This window comes from Triturus cristatus, chromosome 12 (genome assembly GCF_964204655.1).
Source record: "Triturus cristatus chromosome 12, aTriCri1.1, whole genome shotgun sequence".
NCBI lineage: Eukaryota > Metazoa > Chordata > Amphibia > Caudata > Salamandridae > Triturus > Triturus cristatus.
Genome location: NC_140595.1, coordinates 90821462 through 90841348, shown reverse-complemented (window position 1 = coordinate 90841348; position 19887 = coordinate 90821462). Strand labels below are relative to the sequence as shown.

The 19887-nt window shown below is 42.2% G+C and overlaps 1 protein-coding gene across 4 annotated transcripts in view; it reads left to right on the top strand.

Annotated features, from left to right (window-relative positions):
* Window positions 1–19887, top strand: part of ASH1L (ASH1 like histone lysine methyltransferase) — a 599934-nt gene that overhangs the window by 257059 nt on the left and 322988 nt on the right. For all 4 annotated transcript variants that reach the window (XR_014972078.1, XR_014972077.1, XM_085637967.1 and 1 more), the window contains exons 5-6: window positions 16521–17238; window positions 18305–18484. Coding sequence is in view for 2 of the 4 variants with exons in the window: in XM_085637967.1 (XP_085494093.1) it covers window positions 16521–17238; window positions 18305–18484 (898 nt within the window). In the remaining 2 variants the exon portion in view is untranslated. The remainder of the gene's footprint in view (window positions 1–16520; window positions 17239–18304; window positions 18485–19887) is intronic.

Below are 19887 nucleotides of genomic sequence, written 5' to 3'. Positions count from 1 at the left end.
TGGATGTGTCACTTGTCAAAAATTGTCACTGTTATCTTGAGGTAAAACGGGTTTACTGGCCCTGCATTGCACGATAGGAAGAATAGCTGCTTCCGGATTTCTTAAAGGTGCAATTTCAGACTTGCACTGGTTCGTTAAGGCTTTTGGAGCTCTTGTTTTGCCTTTAGGTGTTTTGCTTGCATGAAGAGGGAGCGCATTAAATAGCAAATTAAAACAGATATTGTTGTAGTGCTAATAAAGGATCATAGCCGGTCTTGTTTTCCTTTTAAGAATGATTTATTGTGGTTTTATGAATACATGATTACTAAAGAAAATGAAGGGAAGAACTTAACTTTGAGTCTTGGCTTTAATATGCAAGGTCAAGATGGCTGTTTCCCCGTGGTTGAAGAAAGAGAGATCCTCAAGAGAGCTGACATCATAGGCTTCTTTTGGGAAAATGGACAAAAAAGATGCGTGCCTTTTACTGTAAATCTGCACTGACATATAATTTTTACTTTTATATCTGCAGCCAGATTGGTTGGAATCTGGAGCATTAATTCCCAGGAAACCAAAGATTTACACAATCCCATCAGGCTGCTTGCAAAGATGAAGACTGCAGCATGCACAATTTTACTATGAATAGAAATATAGCTCCCTGTTGGCCAATGTGAGCTTCCATCCCGGGATGGGGGGTGTTGGTGGTGGAGGGGGGGGGTTAACAAATAAAAAACAATAAGGAGCCACTGCATTTCTGCACTTTTAAAGTCTTGTTTTTTAAATAGCGGATCATATTTATATAGGACTATTTAAATTTAATTTGTATTATGCAGTTAAAGTCTAAAAGCTTACCTACCAACAGCCAAGCCATTCGAACTCAGTTATTCCATGATGGTAATAGAAATACGATGTACCTTATGTCGTAGTAGCAGCTCACTATGTTGCCAGTTTGCATTATAGTGCCCCATTACCAGTGATTTTATATTGCATTTTCAGTTTCTCCAAAATGATTCGTTTTATGACTCCAAACATTATCTGTGGATGAGTTATGTGTATCATGGTGTGAATTGATCCGCCATTGGTGAGTGTCCTGAATCAAAGAAATTGCTAAATAGTAGTTGTGTTTCCTAATTGCTCTAGCAACTGTTTTTATACAATATAAAATGTTAAATAGATTTCAAATTGAAGTAATTCAGTTTGCTATTATAGCTACTTTCCTTCTTATGTTATAAAGGGAGTTGTACCGGTGATGCAGCTCAATTGGTGAAGCACCTTCTTCTGAGAACTTATTGTTATCAGTTAAAATCCTAGCAGGTGCGCTCAGACTTTCAACGTTTGATGGCTTATAAAGTTTTCATTTGGGAGTTCTGATAATACTATCATTCTATGTACTAGTCGAAAACTGCAAACTCTTGTCTGTACGTTCAGTGTAAGTGATACATTATTATTTAATCTGTTGCGGTATTCATTATTTGCTTTACCCTTCCTATGTGACGTGTTCAGACACAAAAACGATCCCATTTAGCCCGATTTGCAACCTTGCATGTCCCGTTGAGTCGATAATTAATCCTCTGCACTTGCTGGACATTACTTCAAGGGTGTTGCTGCTATAGTTTTTACTTTTATCAGTCTTCATCTTGGTTTGTTGACCTTATGAAAGTTAACCTGTCAGCAGTTGAATCTGTCAAGGTTGAGCACAGATTGCAATAGCAGATGTATTTATCCTACGCAATGTACAGGATACAACTCACCAGTAAAACTGAGTGAAAGCCACTTACTCCTCCTTCCACATGTCTTGCTTACTCCCAAACTCTGAATATTGTTTAGAGTCTGTGGCTCACACCCCCATGTGTGGAAAGAATCCCTTGTGCCACACTGCTTTGTAACCTCAACAGTTCTTCTTTTCAGTACCATAATGTGGAAACATGTAGGATGAAAGGGAAATAAACGTTGTACCTCATGTTGTATTTTGATGTTCTATTGCGTATATTAACCTATTGCTGTTGTACATATGTATTAACGCAGTCATGTACAGTAGTTTACCTTTGAAGGGCGCCCTGATGCTTTCAGATCTTGTACAAGCTGTATAAAGATGTCCAACAAATAACTTTTATCAACATGTTGAAATACATTTGAACGCTTCCACAATGCCATAGAGTTTAAAGGCGCTAATGGCACAATTAAGACAATGTCATTCATATTGGGTATTATTTATTTTTGCTCGATTTATTTTGGATGTGTCACTTGTCAAAAATTGTTACTGTTATCTTGAGGTAAAACGGATTTCCTGAGAAGGAATGGAGGGATCCCACAACGCGGGTCCAGGAGATAGCGAATGCCCTAGAAAGAGAAGGATGACACAAGAATCAAAGGGTAAAGGAAAAAGGGTGTAGACAACTCTGAGTAAGAAGGGGAAACTAAAAAAGGGCTTGTTCTGGCATGAAGGGGAAGGAGGAGACAGAAGTATAGGCAGAAGCTTAGGAGAGTGCGGCGAACAGAGCGAGAAAGGATAAGGAAAGGCAGAGAAGCTCAAGGAAGGTGGAGAGGGGAGGAGCAGTGAGGAACACTGAGACAAGACCTTGGAAGATGCCGAGTAGGATGAGGAGGCTTGGATTGAGGATTGGTCAATGCCGCCGGTAGACGCCTTGCATCCCACCACAGCCCAGGAGGGTTGTAGCCGCCTGGGGGAGCGTTATTGAGACTGTAAAATCTGTTTCACACTTCTATTGACCACCAGCTTCTTATCACTGGGCAATTCTTATTTTTTGTTGGTAGGGATATTTTTGCCTGTATGTTTTTTTAACACTTTTTACATTGTCCCTTACCTGAAGGAAGCTGGGACATTGCGAATATTCAAGTTCTCAGACCAGGTGAAACAGCCTTCAGGGAGTTATAAAGAGTGAGTGGGTTTACTGGAATCCACAACGAAGTGTTCCTGATGAGCCAGTCAAAAATCAACACTAACTATAACTTGCACAGCTTTTGCCTTCTATTCCCTCTGCTGATGGTGGGGTTCTTTATGGCATTCCTGTTGAAACTGCAACATCATTTTGATTTAGGGCCCACTATATATCACGTATCGTAAGCCTTGGCACTACCCAGATAAACGTAGAGGAAAGAGACAAAAGGAAAACCAGCAATAGGGAGAGAGAGGAGAATAAAAAGTAAATGCAATAAATTAAACTATGTATACTTACCTGGGTGAATCTCCTTTTTTCCGAGGAATGTCGGTGGGTCCACACAAAGCCCTAGAGAAGAGGAACAGAATAGAGAAAGGTCACTGGAATAGAACTTCAAGGAAATATTGAAGACACATCATTATATTATTTTTGTGTGAATAATAAATCATAATTCGGCGTAACACAGATAGAACGTCGCCAAAGCATTTCTTCTGCCAATCCCTCCACAAATCACTAGTTGTTGTGGACTGGATTTAGCTTCTCCCATCCTGGGCAGGTCCAAACCTTGATATCCATAAGCCACGTTTCATTGGTCTTCTTGCTTTTCTATTTATTTATTTTTTACTCTCCTTATGTCCGCTCAGACAACTTAGTGCACAGACCCTGGGAATTCAACCCACAAGCACCTTTGCAACAGCAACTGCTCTGCTGCAAACTAGATCACAGTTGACCTTATACTACAATAGACGCTTCTTTAATTTTTAAAAAGAGAAGACACATGGGCTGCCATTAAGAAGGCTGCCCAGATCTTAGTTTACCTCACTTTTTGCAGGGATGAAGTCAAATCTACTGGAGGAAATCCAGTAGTTTAGTAGGTGCCTGCTGCTAAACCACTGCTCCTCTTTTAACAAAGCCTTGTTGGATCCTGTCATGGCAGCTTGTGAGAAACACATTTTTTTGACTGCATAGACCAGTAGATAGTGTAGAAGACATGATAGGCTGGCTCTAGATGATCCCAAATTTCTATCTTTTCAATTGTTCCTGGAAAGTCTTTTAGCAAAGGCCTCATTTGCTAAACTTAAGGTCAGTGCTTTTCTAACTTCACCTCCTGACAGTAAACCGGAAAAGGCCTGGGCATTACAGGCCACTAAGCGTTTGCACTAGCATCTCATTGAAGCATTTGCAAATGCTGCATGCTTACTAACAACTCACCCTCCTGCCGTGTGGAAAATGGCAGATCTTATTTTTGCAACTGCTAATTTGCAAGACCATATAACTTGTTGTTCGCATGGTTGGTTATGGAGGTACAGGATGCTGTGAAACAAATATTCAAAACTGCTCTTGATCTTGTTGAATTGGACTGTTTCAATGTAACTAGGCCAGTTCTGTGACTGCACACATTGTTGTGCTGTAAGAAGGCTCATCAATCTTTCAAGCAAAGTAGAGCCACTGCAAGATTCTCGGGTTTGACATCTCCTGTCTATCAATTTCACCAATAGTATCACAAGTTTTGCAGCTACTCCAGGATCCAAATATTAGTTTGCAAGTACTTGGCCTGGCCTCTGGTACACAGGAAAGACAATGCAATCCTCCTATAGCTCGGTTTACACCACTACTATAAAACAGCTTCAATTTGTTTTCCAAGGAGAAGATTGCACAATAGGTGGATGAGTTGTTCCTGGAACACTGGAGGGATATTATTACCTTAGGCTAATGGATCTTGCCAGATCATGATTTTTTTTGTTTTTTTCCGCCTCTGTTTTCCCCCACTCGATCTACAGTAGGAGGTCCTTGCTCTTCTATAAAAAGGAGTGATAGATTAGCTTCCTGAAACATAGAGAGGTATGAGTTGTTACTCCAGGTATTTTCTGATTCTTAGGAAGGTGGTGGATTATAACCAATGGTGCTCAGGCTTGACACTGAATGTTTGAGAAACAAGACATTAAAGTTGCTGCTCTTAATATAGGTCCTGTAGTCCTTGGGTAAAGAGGATTATGTATTTGCCTTGTATCTTCACAATGCCTTTTTCCATATTCTTCTATTCAAACCACAAAGGCACTACCATTGGTTTGTAATGGGAACAGGAACCCTCCAATTTAGCAGTCCTTTATTTTGCTTCACATTGACCCACTGATCTTCACAAAGGTCCTGCCCGTGGCTACTGCGCTTCTGCAGAAACTGGTGCTCTCCTTTGCATAAACAGCCAACTGGTTGATAAAGACCTGTTCGCCTCAGCTGCTCCAGCCCGACATCTTTTTGGATCGACTGAGTTTGTCTGTCTACATTTCAAAGTCCCGTTTGACACCCTCTTAAAGCACCTTTTCTTCATCGTTGTGGAATTCAAACAGCTTTTTTAAAGTATCTGAGGACTTGAGACACTCCTGTTATGATTCCAAGGTTTCAACCTGTAGGACTTCTGTAAGTACTCAGGCTCTTTAACCCCTTCCCCGCTCATGACGGAACCGCTCCGTCATGAGCCACGGTTGCCGTGTGCTCATGACGGAGCGGTTCCGTCATGCCACGACCGTTGGCGGCCGCTCCGCCCACGCGGCGCTGTTTCCCCGCCTGTGCGGGGGGACAACGCAACTGGGCGGAGTCATGACGGAACCACTCCGTCATGAGCACAGCTCAACCGTGGTTCATGACGGAGTGGCTCCGTCATGAGCACAGCGCCACCGCGCTGCCCCCCCCCGCACCCCCCAGCGCTGCGGCGGAATTCCCGCCGCAGCGAAGGGGTTAAAATCAGAGCAATTTGCCTTTTGCTGGGCTCTAAAACGAGTGGGCAGATGAGGTCACACAGTTGTACCAGTGACACCTGTGGTTTCAGCATTCAAGGAACCAATTGGATGGGCTGTCTACCATTCTATATCAGCAGATCTGCAGTAATGTGTACACGTAGAGAATCCGACGGGTAGCTAGCTCTTTATCCTCCTCATTAGTTGAGATTGGTGATAGGGTCCAATTCCTGTGGTTGCAAAGTTCATCTGGAGATCTGAGTGATTAGTGAATAGTGGTCACCAGTAGATCTATATAGAAATCTACTGGAGATTTGGGCTTTTCATTTGATATTGAAGGCTTTCGTGTCCTCTTTAACCTCTTTAGTGCGGTCGCTGGGTAGCGGCCAACGCCAGCACTACATCCCCAGTACAGCCTTCGGCAAACTGCACACTCTGGGGAGGCTTTGAATGGAATTGATGGTGCAAGCACTGGAAGGTTGCATTTTTTCCCAAAGCTTTAGGGTGAAGTGGAATTGCTTCCGCTTAAACCTTCTACCATCCCCTGCCCGTCGGTGACACCTGCACACTGTACAGTGCACTGTCCACTGGCTTCACTTCCTGTTCTATGCCGGGGGCATAACTTTGCCTCCCCTGCACTGCTCAGTATGAGAAAGGCATGTTGAAAGGGAGTGAAGATCCCCTTTCCAGTGCGTTCTCTGCTCAATGGATCCCTGTTTAGGGATCACCCTGAGAGGGCAATCCCCAAACAGACATCCACTCCACTAGACTGCAGGAAATTCTTTTTTGTTGGGGATTGCCCCACTGGGGCATGGGCCATTGCCCCCCTACCCACCTGCCACTAATAGTCTTTTGCCCCTCCTGCAGGGCAGACGGGGTTACATACTCCAAGCTGCCACCCTGTAGTAACTAAAAGCATGCTAGACACTAGGGGTTCCTTGATGTACATTATTTAAAAGAGTTGGTATATTCAAGCATTGGGCCATAACCCCAGGCAAAGAGTGCAATATAGTCTTTCTGCCCACCCCCACCACCTGAGATGGTTTTGCGGTGTTTGTCCCCAATCTGGCTGCCTCTCGGGGTGTGGGTCGAGATCCCACTAGGCATTTTAAAGGCAAATGATTTGCTCCCACCCAAATGAGGCAATACAGTCTTCCTGCAGCCAGGGTGTTTCTTCCCCAGTCTGCTCTGGATTTTACAGTGGGGCAAAAAAAAAAACAACGTTGTGGTGTCCCACTCAGGCATTGGGTTATGACCCCTCCCCAATATTGGCAATACAATTTTTCTGCTCCCCTCAGAAATAGGGGGAGTTTACTGCCAAACCTTTTGTTGATAACATTTAGAGGGGAAAAAACATGCTCATTTTTGAACAGTACATATTCCCCATATTTCCTACCCCTCAAAAATTGCTATATTTTGGCTATTTTCTCGGTCCCCTTTGGGGAATCTACTAACTTCACAATCCCCAGGATGATGGTAAAAAACGACACATATTTGATGTGGAAGCTTTATATGCAAATATGTTATAAAGGTGTTTAGCGTGAAATGCCCCAAATATATTTGATTTTTTTTATTAAAAAAGGCTCAGCACTACTGTAAAAAAGCCTGAGCAGCTAAGGGAGTTAAGGGGAAAGCGGTTCAAGTATTTACAACCAATATACCTGCAGTTTACTGTGTAAACAAACTGAGTGGAATGAAGTCCTGCGTTTTTTGTATGGAAGCTCCTAGTCTTTCACATTGATCCCTTCTGAATCCTCTTTCCTTGGTATTCAGTCACTTGGCAGAATCTCTCAATGTGTTAGAAGGTCATGAATGACGGACCACTTCCACTCTGACTTCCCCAGATTCCATTGATTTCCCCTTTTCTCCAGAAAATGAAGCCGGATTAAGCAAAAGCGATCCTCATTGAACGAAATTGGACAAAGGGGGTCTGCTGTTAAGAGCTGTTGGCAAACAGAGTGCTCCCTGTCGCTCTCCACAGACAGGGGATCTTCTCTTGCAGCGTATTGGCCAGGTGCAGCACTCAGATCCAAGGGGTCTCAATGTATGTGCCGCAAAGGAACTGAGTGGGGGGATTACATTTTTTAAAAAGACAAAAATGCTAGATGGGATAGGGAGTGGGAGGGGAAACAACATCTGAGTTTAGTGGGGGCTAGCATGGAGAGTGTGGGGTCAGCAAGGATGTTACAGGAATTAGGACATGGGGTAGCAAGCATAAAAACACATGCACTCCCGTGGAGTGCTAAAAGGAAAGGAAAGTGGTTCCCTGAGTGTCAGTGGGATGAAACAAAGGATGGTGACTAAGCTCTGCTCCATAGAGGGACAAACATGAAAAGGAAAGCCACTGAATAAGAAGTAAGAACATGGGTTTGAGAAGAATGCCAACGATGAGCAGGAGACTGATCCAAAGATCATTTTTATTGATATTGTCCTCCGTAGTTAGTTTGGCGACTGATTGGTGTAGGTGAGACCTAGTGAAGTCTGTAAAGGCGAGCTGAGCAGTTCTGAATTTCAAGAACAGTCAAGCGTTGCTGTCTCTTGACTAACAAATGACTTTCACAAAATCGTTTTTAAATGTTGTAATATATTTTACTCTAGTACCTGTAGAGATTAGTTGAATCGATTAGTTGTCGAGTTTTGACAACTAAATGGTGCCTTCATTCACCAATCAGCTTTTTAAAAGGTTGGTTTAATCCACAACATTTGTTTTCCTTTGCCTGCACGGATCCTGTGTTTCCATATCTTGGCCTCCGACAGCTGGAATCTTTACTTGTAAGAGATCACCTTAAAAGAACTCATTCCATTATGCACGAAGGGACTCTTCTGTTCTTGTATTTAATTCTTCAAATGTTTGGAGAATGCAACGATGTGTAAGCCTTGTCTGCACACTATACAAACTTACTAAAGTCCGACCTTAATAGAGACGTTAAATATGTCTTTACCCTTTCCACATGGTTAACAATGCAGCCGTTATACTGAAAATGACTTTTCCACCAAAAGAGGCGCGGTCGCTGCGCGAGGGTATCCATGCTTGCGTCAGTCGGTTTCAGCAGAGCTGACGTCCAGCGGTAGTACACACTGTCTCTGATTTCCAAGAGACACTTCATTATTATTTTCCACAGGAAAAATCTAATTTTACAACTCTACCGGGTCAAGGAAACTGAAATTTAATCTGAGGGAAAAGCACCAGCCATCTAATTTAAAACCACTACGCACAAAAGTGTCCCACATTTCGGGCATTTTTCCGTAAGAGAAAAACAGCAACACATTGGAGAAAATTATAGTGTCGATTTCAAGGCAGGCCGCATACAGACGGCAAAGTACCCTTCTGAATGTGTTCTTTACAGCCCAGAAATAATATTTACACAAACCACATGGGCGTAACTGCCACCAGCCAAAGTGTTTGAGAACTAGAGCAATGACAGGAATCCGCTTATGGGGTGTCCCATTCACTTCCACACAAGTCCAGGAGGTACAGATATTCTGCTGGAGTGAAAGAGCCTGTTGAAGGGCGGCTAAAGTCTGCCCATAATCCGGATGTGTTTCCAGGCCCTGACCTTTGGCAGATCGCGGAAAGCACAATACCTTTAGGGTGAGTTTTTAAAGTAATCCCATCTGTTTAGTAACTGGAGAAGTTAACAGCTGCAGCGAAACGGCTGCTAATCACTCTGTCCAACACGGCTCTGGACCCGATGTCAGATGGCCTGCCCTTGAACTGCCGAGCCTCGGGATCAGGCAGGCAGCGTATATGATCCCGGTGACAGCTGCGGCGCTGCTCACGCATGCCTGGAGCGCTGCGTAACTCGGCGCGAGCGGCGACAGCCCCGGGCGGCCAAACCCCAAAGCACTTAGTGTAATGGGCAGAAGAATCCACAGACAAGGAGGGGACGGTGGCCCTTGGCCAGCGCCAGGGTAAACGTGCCCTTCACTTTTGTACCTGCACTCTCTCGTAAGGGGATACGGCGAGGCTCGGCGTCCTCTTTTCTGTCTGCTAGGCCCCAGGCCATAAGCAGGTACAGGAAATGCTCAGGTTTCACCTGCCTCTTCTTGCAGCAGCGCAAAACCAAACGGGAAGATGGACAAAGTGTTGAACATTGCAAGCACTCGCCCCCAGTCAACTGATCTGGGTTTAATCCATCGTCATTCTTTAGCTCACTCCGCCACCCCAGTTCAGACATGGCCATATGCAAATCAGTCTGACCCTGTGCCTCATGGGAACAGTCCAGCCCGAACTGCCAAGCCATGTCTTCCCTGGACCGGAAATGAGCATCCTGGGACCGGTTTCTGGCTAATCAGCCGTCATCAGCCAGGCTAGCTTGAATCCAGTGGCAAAGTGAGCAAGGGACCCACGTCTGGGCATACCCTGCTAACTTAGGGCGAACAAACCAAAACCAACGGTGATGATGGACGGAGTGTTGAAGATTGCAAGCACTCACCCCAAGTCAACTGATCTGGGTTTAATCCATCATCATCCTTTAGCTCACTCTGCCACCCCAGTTCAGAAATGGCCATATGCAAATCAGTCTGACCCTGTGCCTCATGGGAACAGTCCAGCCCGAACTGACCAGGGCAGAGAGGTAACGAGTCTCCGGCCTTCTACCCCACAGCACTAGAATTTCTAACGCTGTGTTTCTCAGTGTGAGCTTATCCTTAAGCAACGTTTAAATGATAGTTTCTGCGCAGAAAGCTTAGCTTAACATAAAGCCAGACATCCATGCAGTGCCATCGATTTGTGAACTTTATTGAAAGATAACTTAATGGAACTGCTTATATAGTGCATCCTGCTAAAATGATGCGTAAGCTGTACTAACAGATTTCCAATCCTGTCACTTCCCTGATAGTAGTTGAAGCACCTCTAAAACTATATAATAGGAAGTGTTTAAGGTCGCCTTTCTTGAGTTGCTGATGCAAAGATGCGGTGTAGTCGGCAACACAGCATAGGAGCTGTGGTCTCGGCACTCATCGCATACCCTGGCCTTTTTGTTAGTAACGGTAGTGATTGTGGTAAACTTTGGACTCCAAAGGCTTGAGAGTTAGCGCTATAGTTCTGTGGATACTTCTGCTTGCAGATTCCTCACCTCTTGAATATCTCAGGCTCCAGACAAACTTCTGGCATACCTCTCCCGCGCCAATAGGTGGCGCTGACTCTTATCTTGATGCTAAACATGGAGTGGTGGTGACATCACTGGAGCCAAATTCCCCCTACCTTGGCCTCTTGAAATTAATTTACTTTTTTCCCCATGTATTTTGATGAAGAGAGCCTCTCCTTCAGGTTTAAGACTGTATCATTGCTCTCCAAATCGTTTATCTCTTTTTTAGTGCAGTGCAGTAGAGATTAAACCCAGTCACAAGTGCAACGGACAGATGTTGATCACTCACCCCCTTGAGGATGGATTATGGTGCCTGGATCCAAGACATAATTCCAGAATTTGTGACCTAGAGAGAATCAAATTCTTTGTCTGGTGCCCAAGAAGATCGTCTGGGTCTGTTTAGGTTGAGATCTGACATCAGATCTAAATCTGCCTCCCACCCGTATCCATTATCAAATTCCTCCAGGCAGAAGGGAAAGAAGCACACAGACACCTCTAAGAATCAATCGAGGCTGCAGGGTAAATCGCCACCACTCTCTTCTCCTCTGGCCCGGTTCCACTAATGCCACCTAAGGCCACGCTACCACTGCCAGTGTCTTTGACAACATCAACACTGGGCTATCCAGAGTTCTCAGTGTTGGGAGCTGACTCGAACATTTTCTTCCATGTGATGGTGGAAATGTTCAGACTTATTTTGGTCAGGACTGTGGTCTGTTCTGAAGTTCGTCAGCTGGTCCCGCCTCTGTGCCAATGTCTCCCGGAACCATATATTGCCTTTTCGATGCAGAACCTTGGTCAGTTCTCCTTGTACCGATGATGATATCGGCGCTCACTTCCTTCACCCAACAACTCCCGCCGCCTCTGAAAAATCAGCTGGCCCCAGACTTGCAGTCCAGAAGGGAGTTTCAGCACAGTAAACGCTGCAGGAACTTTATACACCGCCACCCTCAGAGTCTACACCTTCATGTGTGGAGATTGAGAGGGGTACATTGTTGATCTATGCATTTCCATCCTGCCGTTTTGTGCTAAATGAGTCACCTCAAATGGTGTTTGTATACCCAGCGGTGGCTCCCAAGCTCACTGTGCCCAAGGTACTCTATCTCCACCTCATTAACGAGTCCAGGCAAGGCCAAAACGACTCTGAGGTTGCCTTTGTTACCATTTTTGGACGATGTGGTTCACTAGTTTCGGATGGAGTGTCCATTTTTTTGGACGGAGCCACGATTTGAGTTTTAAATGATTTGTTCTAGTTAGTAAATATGAATGGAAAAATGATAGGGTAATAAGTATCTCAAATTAATTAATTTATTTTCATCTCTCACTCTGATTTTATTTGTGTTTTTGCATGACTGGGTAGATATTGTGGGGTGTTAAAAAACTTTGCCACTTTTTGGATTATGGTCTACAATTGTGCTAATTAAAAGAATGCATTATATGTATGATGATTTTCAAAGAGTCAAACATGTATTTTAAAGTCCCACAAAGAAACCTACCAGGGACTAAATGTAGGTGTCCGTCTACTCGCTGAGATGAATAGCTATATCGAGACTTGCTTGGTCTTGCCCTCTGCTGGGGATTTACACTCATAGATTAAGGAATTAATGTTTTTGGTGTCTTTCATTTTAAAAAGACCACATAACATTAATTTTTCAAATCGCACAAATAAGCAATTTCAAAATGTCAAACAAAAACATTCTGCCCAAACTATGAAGATAATTACAAAGACGGGGTAAAACATGAAAGACACGTTTTACTATACCCCTTGAGGTTTTTGACGACAAGTTAACACATAGACTCTTGTGAACATGTGTCCATAATGGAGTGGCACACAAAGTAAAAAAATCCTGTCCCAGGCAAGGTTGTTAGTACAGCCTTGAATGGATATTACGCAGTATGCTATTTCACTTCGGGCCGTACCTTGAGATAATATGAATGACCCGTCACTTACTAGAGAAGTGTGAATTACATTTTTCATATTTCCCTATCCTCTTCCTGAGTAGACTGTCTGCTTTAAACAAGAGATTTGTTTGTCCCGATTCCAAAAAGAGAGCTTGTTTCTCACATGCTTCTATGTTGTTTGTTGATGCATCCTCTTTAGGGCCCTTCAAACAAAGCATACTGATCATGTTTGGCTTGAATTGTGAGTTTGTACTGTTGTCCTGGATGAGACTTTCCCCAAAGCATCGTATGTGTGCCTCCATTCCTATGACCGAGGTGATAATTCTCTGATATGGGTGCAAAAGATGCCCAGTTCCTATTCATGATCCATGGTTTAGGAGACCTGGCATGGCTTGGGTTTTAGGGTTCAAAGGGCACTCCTAAAGGAAGATCTCTTCTCTTTATTAGCTGTGAAGGGAAATGTTGCAAGAGAAGCTTGCTGTTATTTCATCCATGTCGTCCACGCGTCAGTGCACGCAGGGAATGTCGATGGAAGGTGAAACAACTTAGAGAATTATAGGTGAATAAGGGGGATGTTTTTCATTGAGGGGTACATAATAGACAGCTGGATAACAAGAGTGAAGCTTATGTCACTCAGAACACTGAGGTGAAAAACATTCCTCTTATTCACTGTTTAGACAGCTATAATGTTGCTATATGTGGCTTCCAAGTCATCTCCCAATGCTTCCAGGACATATGCCGGGCCAGAGGAGTCATGGGGGAGTCATATGTAGCATGGCTGCCCTCCAAACAATCTCAGGCGCATTATAACCCTCATTCCCCAGCCTCTCTCTAGTTTTAGAAGACTCGAGAGAGGTAGAAGGTGGATGGGTTGGTCATCTAGCTGCCTTTCTGTTGCCACGCTCTGGTCTCTTGTGACCTGCGAAAGGCAGCAGAATGAAGGGGAAGTGAGCACTTCCCATGGTCATGTCACATCAGTGGGTAACCAGTTTGGTTAGCCACTGTTGCAGCACAGAATTGAATAACTAGATTTCAGTGTGGTTGTTCATGTTAGAGGCTGCCAGTGGAAGCATTATAATAATGTTTTAAAATATAGTTTTTTATTGCAGGTAAATACCATATGCCTGAGGACACCATTTAAACGAGTCCCCTTCCTTCAAAGGTTGTCTTGCTAGAGTTGATGTGAGGAAAGAAATACCCTAAATTTGGGTTAGAGGTCCATCTAGGTTAAGGAAGGGATGAAAAGAGAAGGAGATATGGCTGACAGGTGTCGGGGAGTGGCCTGTCCGTGCATGGGACCCCCACACCAGGCTTAGGGGGCAGGGTATCCCTACCCTGCCTCCCTATATATTTTTTATGAATTGATTTACAGGACAGGATACTGACTCCTTGACCTCACTGTCGTATGCAAAAGTTTGCCGATATCTATGAGAAGTAAACTATTTGTATACAAAATTTCAGGCATATGATGCACACCCAATGACATGTAGGCAAACAAAAGACCATTATATTGTGGTATCGAGAGAGCTGTAATTAAGTTCAGTTTAATATTTCAATGATCTGAAAGAAGCGACAGGTATCCGTAACAAATGATGGATGTTCCTGGCCAGGAAGATGTTTCATGTATGCAAGACAGAACTACTGGGCCAGAGAAACTTTCAAGGATGACTTTTGAAATCATTGCATCCTGACAGAATATAAGTGACAGTGCCACCTAGTTATTACATATCTAAACAGTTGCAGGTCTGTATTGATTCTACATGCCAATTAAAATCTTCACTGATGATGCTTTATGAAAATCTAGCACTATCAGAAAGCAGTCTTGTTCAGCCTGAGCAAAATTGAAGCTGAAACATTGTAAATAAAATATATTTTTACTCTTCAAGCTCATCTGAGGGTATTTTATTTATTTATTTTAACTCATTGTGTCCTTTTGAATCCAGAATTTTGCTCTACCTGTGTTATTTTTCTTGTATCCATTGCATGGTATACTACATTTGCTGTATGACTTGAGTAACAGGACATAATTCAAATTCAGTCACCTCAAAATGCTGCTTTATCGACTATGGGTACAGGTAATGATAACTTTGAAAGAAAGTTTTATGTTTGACTCTAGAGGTGAAATATGTAATGTTTTCTAAATCAAAAGTTTTGCTGCGTTTCTGAAGTGGAGAACGTTAGAACATTAGTGGTGGGAAGTAAAACAGTACTGAGTACCAGAACTTAGTGGCTGGAAAAAGCACCTGTCTTTTACGAATCAATGTGCTGCAAGACCATAAGAAAGAAATAGCAAGATCAAGTGTACATTTGGGTTGTGGTGCTACTGTGTAATTCTGTCCAACAGATAGATTGAATTTTTGTACAGGGATTGTTATGAAAACATTGACTAATGTATTTGATTTTGTCTTCGTTTGGCAGGCACTGAAATTATGTGTTAAAAATAGTTTTTCCAAATCTCAGTTATTAGTGGGGCATATGATAACACAGCTCAACACTCTTTTCTGGGATTTTATAGTCTTGAGAAGAAGTAGCCACCATATTAAAAAAAAGTTACCCTTCACTTTAGTACCTTTTGTTATAACAGAATTGTTACTCAAGGCTCTTTAAAAAATACCATAAGTACTGTAACAATTACCGTGTCACAAACATCTTAGCAAATTTAGTCATTCATATACTTTAGTGTTATAACAAAGAAAGTATGAGCCTTATATTTCCTAAATATTTATGTGGTAACTGTTGATTCTAAAAGAACACTTTGAGTTCAGAATTGTGGGAATTAAGACCTAGGGAATGGGTGAAATAATGCCGTTAAGTAAGCCTCAGAGTACAGGTGAGTATGACATCATGAGATGTACAGGCTCAATTGGCTCTATTAAGATTTTGCAAAAGACTGGGTCTGGGAGAGGCCCAGAAAAGGTCACAATGGTGTAAAAACAAGATCCAGCATAGTGGCCGAAAATGGGCCAAAGAGGTCAGAAAGAGATTGTGTTCTGTGTGTGACAACCTAAAGGTGAGAATTGGCCAGCAGACATTACAAATAGAAGCAACAAAGAGTGAACTCAGAACTCTAGGGAAGGAATAGTCCAGGATGGAAGACGTGGAGTATCTGAGAAAGAAAACATCAGTGCAATTTATGATAAATAGTTGGTTGAAAGAAACCTGGTACCCCTATTTGGATACATTACCTAATCAATGGCTCAGATGTATTACGATTGAGAATTGATATTAAGCCCAGTATGACAAATGGGAGAATAAAAATAAAAAAGATGCAACCTGATGGCAAATGTACATGTAAGTTGGGCACACAATGCAATACTCTACACATACTAGTGGATTGCTTAAAAGTGTTAACTCTGCGGAAACAGTTCTTACGCCTCATCCTTTTAAAATACGGTACCGAATCGCGTGCACAACCCATTGAACTTCTTACAGATATGCCAAACCTTGAAGTTGCAATAGCTATTGGGAGATATATGAATGCTGTAAAAAGGTTTCTTATGGAAAATGAAGTGGACGACTGAAAATTATAATGGAAGTGGGTTTTAGATAGTTTTATTTGATATACATTTTTAGAAAGATAATTTATAATAGGAACTTTTATTACTTTTAAAGTAGCTATGTTTATAAACAGACGGGCCTATGATCTATATATTGAGTATTGTGCAATTCTGTAATGAAGTGTATGAAAGTCAGCCTATTGTAATGGCAAGTGTTGATGAGTTTGCGATGATTTGAGGAATATTTATATAAAGTGTTATTTTTTGATGTTGTTTAAAGACCTGCAGTCTAAATAAACATTACTTTGACTGACTGACAGCTGCTTTAGACCTTAAGAGTGAGGCGTTTGTTTATTAATTTCTTGTATAAAATGGAACTCAATTAAAACACTCAGACTTTTAACAGTAGTTTCTTTCTTTTAGTGTCTGGAATACACACCCGAAGTACAAGACATGTGGTTTCAGGTGAAGAAGCGATGGACAACCTACTGCAGCGAATGGAACCAAGTGAGAACCAGGCCCCCATTGAGAGGTCAGGAGATTCTTCTCATGTCTCCGCTGCAGCAAGCCCAAGCAGAATCCACAACAGGGAGCGGTCTCAAGGAAGACAGGAGAGTCCTTTAGCACCCTCATCTACCAGTGACCTGCCCAATGATGGCATGAATGTACTTAGAGGCCATTTGCCCAGAAGTAGCTCTCCCCATCATCTCAAGAGAAGTGTAGTGGAAGCTATGCAGCGGCAAGCTAGGAAAATGTACAGTTATGACAAACTATTGGCCACAAAGAAGAACCTTGACCATGTCAATAAAATTTTGAAAGCTAAAAAGCTGCAACGGCAGTCACGGACTGGAAACAACTTTATAAAGCGAAGACCAGGTCGGCCGCGGAAAGACCACCTGGAATCCCTCCTCTCCATGGACAACTTGCAGGCTGCTCAGTTTGTAACTTGCAAGCTCCGTAGCGGAGATGAGCAATGTTCCCCAGGGGACACAGTCACTGATGTCATTGAAGCAGTTGTTCAGGGTGTTAACCAGAACATGGAACATGGCGAGGGGTGGAAGCGCAAGCGACAGCCGGTGGAGGAGCATTCAAACAAAAGGCAGAAGTGCCCGCAAGGGGAGGAGCAGGAAAATATGGCAAGGTAACTTTTGAAAATTTACAGTGCGCAGTCTTTAATTTAGAATTTTTAGACCACCAACTCAGGGAGACTGCTCCCACTAATGACATTCATAAATCAATTTCACACAGTGTTTTGATATATCTCATTTCAAAAATGGAATTTGCTCCCCAATGTCCTTAAAGGGGAGTCAGTCCATCTGAAGTTTAACAGAAGGCTGAAGATCTAACACTGGAGGTGGCCCGACACCCTGGTAAAGACAGTAACTGTATACCTAGCAGTAAAGAGGTTAGGTATGGGAGCTACTGTGGGCTGTCTTATTACCAATTGTTGTCAATTATGGACATCATCAACTGTATGAAACAGGAGAACTCTTGTAGTACCTTGTTGAAAGCAATATGAAAAGGGCTCCAGAAATTGTAGTAGAAGCGAATGTTATTATTTTTAAGAATAGTATTAAGTGCGTGTAGGATGACTTGCACACTGCCCATTCACAGCTCCTAACTAGCACCCAACAAAGGAGAAATGCTTGAGTTCAAGGGTTTAGATTGAAACTCAGAGTTCAGCAACATTTGTTGAATGTAGCATTTGATCGAAGTATCTCTTTGGCCAGCCAATAGATAAGATGCCTAGACAAAAACTAAGAGGAAAATAGAATATGCTATGTCTGTACTGCCGTTACACTAGCTTAAGCCTTAATACAAAAGGTAATCTGTCAGGCATCCTCCTTAAGGCACATCATCAACTTGGCCAATCTCATTAGGGATTCCAGCCTAAAACACACAAAAATGCATTTTCTTCCGAGTTAGCATTACACACGTAATAATTGTTTGGGCTCCTCAAGGACCAGTGCACAACGATTTAATTAATGCAAAGACTTGGATGTCATTTTTCTAATATAACTAATTATGCTATCTAATTAGCAGTCCTTGATTGGATATTGTATTGATTTGAAAAAGTGACTCCTAGATAGAGGTATTTGAAATGTTCTCTGTACCGTCTCACACATTGTATTTTGCAAGTAGTGGATTTCGAGGAATTTTAAGGAGAATTGCTTTTTCATTGAAGTGGTGTTTTAACTTTCTTCTAGCTTTTCTGAGATGGTAGAGGAGACGCCCAATCTAGACAAGGCTAGACAGAATCTTCAGCCATCAGAGAGCACCTTTCAGCTTTTACCTGCACGTACCCAGCGAGAGAAAAAAACTCCACGACCTCCGAAAAAGAAATACCAGAAAGCAGGACTCTACTCTGATGTGTACAAAACAACAGAGTAAGTATAATTGGTGAAGATTTGCTGTGGTTAAGTAGATATTGGCAATTAGGAACTGAACAATGTAGGGAGCTGTACTGATGAATTGTTTAAAAAAAAAAAAACGGTCAAACGTAATTCAAAGTGCAGAGCAATATAAGCAGGGCCACAGGAATTATGTGATTCAGCTTCGGCTTTTTCCTGTGTAAATTTGTCATTGCCTTATAATACATCATCTACTGCATCAGTTGTAATTTTATTAAACAAACAGTTCTAATTACACTAGGTCAACATTTAGGAAAATTGATGCACAAGGGGTGCAATAACAGCTTTCTGCTGTTGAGTTCTATATTTAGGCGTTAAAACTTTAAAGCAGTGACTGTGTTGCGTATGTGGTGTTAACATTCCAAAATTATCAGTTTGGGGAAGGGTAGCAAAGAAGAACCTTACATACATACTTAAATCTAGTTACAACATGGTGGAAAGTATGCTTCCTTATTTGTTGTTAACATTTTGCCATTATTCATTCAAGTTCATGTTTAAAGTACATACGTTGTTCTTAATTCTAGTTATTTCAGGTCATATGCAGCGTTTAGAAGATTCACAAACATTTTGCATCATGTTTTAAGGTCTTGAATCCTAAATTGCTTTCAAGATCCCAATAGCGTGAACCTAGGGTAAAATCTATGCTAAGATTCCCTATCATCGGAATGTACGTAAACCAGAACCTGAAGGCAAGTTTGAAAAAAGTAGCTGATTCTCAAAATAGAAAAGGCAAACATTTTATTACGAGTGCCTTCATTTAGCCTTGATTTCTGCTGATTGCACACAATTCACGTTTTACAGTAAATATTGTAGTTTTATGGGTAGAAAGGACAGTGTTTTTCTGTTTCTAAGCAAGAGAAATGTATTCTTTGTTGATGACTAACATTTGAAGAGGATCTGTATGCACTTATTTTTTAAGAAACCTGTGTACTTTATGGAGAATTAGGATCCTTTTGACATCACCTCATAGCTGGATAATGGCACAAAAAGTGCCTCATAACTTAACCTCAGACGCATGATATGCCACTTAAGGTGCCCTTTCCTATGCCATATTTTACCTTGCCTTTGCCGATAATTTAGCCACTCCTGTGGCTATGTTGCAGAAACGAATCTGGGTTTAGTGTTGACAATCTGAATTTGTCTTAATTTTTTAGGTCACAGATTGGCCTGTGTTCCTTTTCAGGCCATTGTTGTGGACTAAGAAGTTTTGACTGTAAATTTACTCTTAGCGAGTGTACTTAGGCACTCCATTGATTATGCATCTTTTGTAAAGTGGAACATTACAAAACAGCTTGTCGTAGTATTATTTGGCCCTTCCATGTATTGTATTTGAAGAAAGCCAAGTACTGAAGTTGCAGTCACTATTTGTCACACCAATC